At 38.9% G+C, this 2,398-nt stretch overlaps 1 protein-coding gene across 2 annotated transcripts in view; it reads left to right on the plus strand.

The window, feature by feature from the left end:
• LOC116699777 (nucleolin) overlaps positions 1 to 2,398 on the plus strand; it is a 14,073-nt gene that overhangs the window by 4,704 nt on the left and 6,971 nt on the right. For both annotated transcript variants that reach the window (XM_032532527.1, XM_032532528.1), the window contains exons 7-11: positions 218 to 289; positions 381 to 504; positions 634 to 791; positions 1,520 to 1,646; positions 1,751 to 1,896. In XM_032532527.1, coding sequence (XP_032388418.1) covers positions 218 to 289; positions 381 to 504; positions 634 to 791; positions 1,520 to 1,646; positions 1,751 to 1,896 — 627 coding nt within the window. The remainder of the gene's footprint in view (positions 1 to 217; positions 290 to 380; positions 505 to 633; positions 792 to 1,519; positions 1,647 to 1,750; positions 1,897 to 2,398) is intronic.

Below are 2,398 nucleotides of genomic sequence, written 5' to 3' on the forward strand. Positions count from 1 at the left end.
CACTGAGCCACAGCCGCCCCGATGAAGATTAGTCTTTCATACACGGCAGCCTTGAAGTCCATCGCTTTATTTAAACCAAAAGCTGTAAAACTACTTAAAGCTTTCACCTCTTCTATAATTTGATACAACTTCATCTAAACTGCTTGTAGACAGTTTGTCGGCCATTTGTACTCTCTGTAGTTATGCCGTAGTTATAACATTTTCTTTGTGGTTGCAGTAAAAGGGAAGCGGAAGGCAAGTTCTGCTGTTGAGACCTCTCCATCAAAGAAAACCAAGCACATCAATGATGGTATGAACTCAAAACACAGCTCAATGCCCTGTTCTGCTACAGGCCTAATATTCTTGCTCTCACACATGTCTCCTTCTTGTTTTTGTTGCAGGCTTCTGTCTTTATGTTGGCAACCTGAACAACTCCAAAACATTTGACGAAATCAAAGCTTCCTTAGCAAATTACTTGATGAAACAAAGTCTCCTGGTCCAAGACATCAGATTAGACCGGTCCAAGTGAGTATGCTGATTAACTTTGGGGAGGAGTAGGTACATTAGATATTGTTTGTTTCATTCACTGATACATCAGTATTGCTCCTACTAAAAATTCAAAATGAACTCAAAATTAATGTTTTGCTGTTGTAGAAAACATGCATTTGTAGATTTGGCCTCCGAGATGGACTTAACCAAAGGCTTGACGTTGAACGGAGAAATGATGGATGAGAAGCCAATGAAGATTGCCAAAGCAAAGGTCAAAAGTGCTGATGCGGTGAAGATTAAAGCTCCAGCGGAGGACAAAAAGGGTAACTCAACGAAATTGTTTTATTACACATTTATTTCCATTCTGTCACTTGCCATTTTAGATCCAGGTGCAGCGGCAGTGCTTGTCTAAGCCACCAGAGGGCATCCATTGTTGAGTTTATAATATTAAACTATAAAGCTGAATTTTGGTTTATGGCTGGTTGATTAATGACATTTTTTTTGCAATTTTGGCTCCTAACTACGGTGGCCCTGAGAGGCCACAGCACGCAACATTAACAAAACGCACACAATTAGACCACAGCACTCAACAAGTTGTGGCCTCTCAGGGCACTGTACGTAACATCACAAAAAAAATGTAATGGTGAAAAACATATTTTTTTGTTTTTTAATTTTTTTGTTTGTAAACTCTTATTTTGTCTTTTGTAATGTAATGACATCTTTTTCCCAATTTGTTTTTTTATTTTTTTATTCCTTAAGTATCAAGGGAAATGTCACAGATCAAGGTGTTTTCACTGTTAATTTGGTTTCTAAGTTCAATAAATAAAACATCTTTTCAAAAGTCATCTAACCTAATCATATTAAATAATTAGGATTTTAATATTGACCAAAATACATTCTATAATTGCTTTTTGGGTGTAGTTTTTCTTCATTAACTGCTAAAATAATGGATTTATGGTGTGATGATCTGGGAATGTAAAACATCAGAGTCCAAGGAAGTTGATATACAATGAATGTCTGACTTGAGGACTGTCTGTTGTGTTTTTCACAGCCAAAGATAGCAGATGTTTGTTTTTGAAAAATGTCCCATACACCGCAACAAAAGAGGACATTCTGAAAGCGTTCCGCAAGGCCATCGCCGTTAGGTTTCCTGGTGGAACCGAAGGCCCAAAGAAAGGGTGAGAGTTTAGTAAAACCTGCATTAACCTGTGATGGTTATGGAAATAAAAAGTCACATTTGTATCATTTGTACAATATTTGTAATTTCCTTATTTTTCAACAGTATTGCTTTTGTGGAGTTTAAAAATAAAGCTATTGCTGAGAAAGTACGGCAGTGGAAACACGAAGTAAAGATCCAAGGCCGGGTTTTGATTGTGGACGGTGTCGGAGAAAGAAATACGCCTGAAGTCCCCAAAGACAACACAAAAGGTAAACCACTGGACACGTAGACCCCTTCTGTCACAGGCTGACGGGATCCTATAGCTATAAAAGGAATACTTCACCCCCAAAAATTGTCATTTGTATATCAATTACTCATCTCGTGTTACTTTAAAGTCTTGAAAAATAACTTTTTCTCGCGTGCCTCCATGGTGAACGAGGAATCCAAAAGCAGAGAAAAACTGTAGATACATTGAGGTAGCAGTGGGCCCCGTTTAACAGCAGCAGACCCATATCCTTTTACAAACTCTCACACAACCCGTGCAGTATAATCCAAGTCTTATTCATCCAGTCATATGCTCAGTACTCTAAATTGACAACGTTTCATTTCCAGGATTTTTCAGGTGCCACCGGAAATTCCCCCCCGGATGTCCCTCACTTTGTCCCGTTGTCTCTCACCTTCGTCTTTCTTTATGTTGGCGTTCTAACCTCCGCTGGATTTCTGAGGACTATGGTTAACTGCTCCTCAGATCTCTGCAGGGTAAATCCAGAC

The sequence above is a fragment of the Etheostoma spectabile genome, chromosome 12 (assembly GCF_008692095.1).
Source record: "Etheostoma spectabile isolate EspeVRDwgs_2016 chromosome 12, UIUC_Espe_1.0, whole genome shotgun sequence".
NCBI lineage: Eukaryota > Metazoa > Chordata > Actinopteri > Perciformes > Percidae > Etheostoma > Etheostoma spectabile.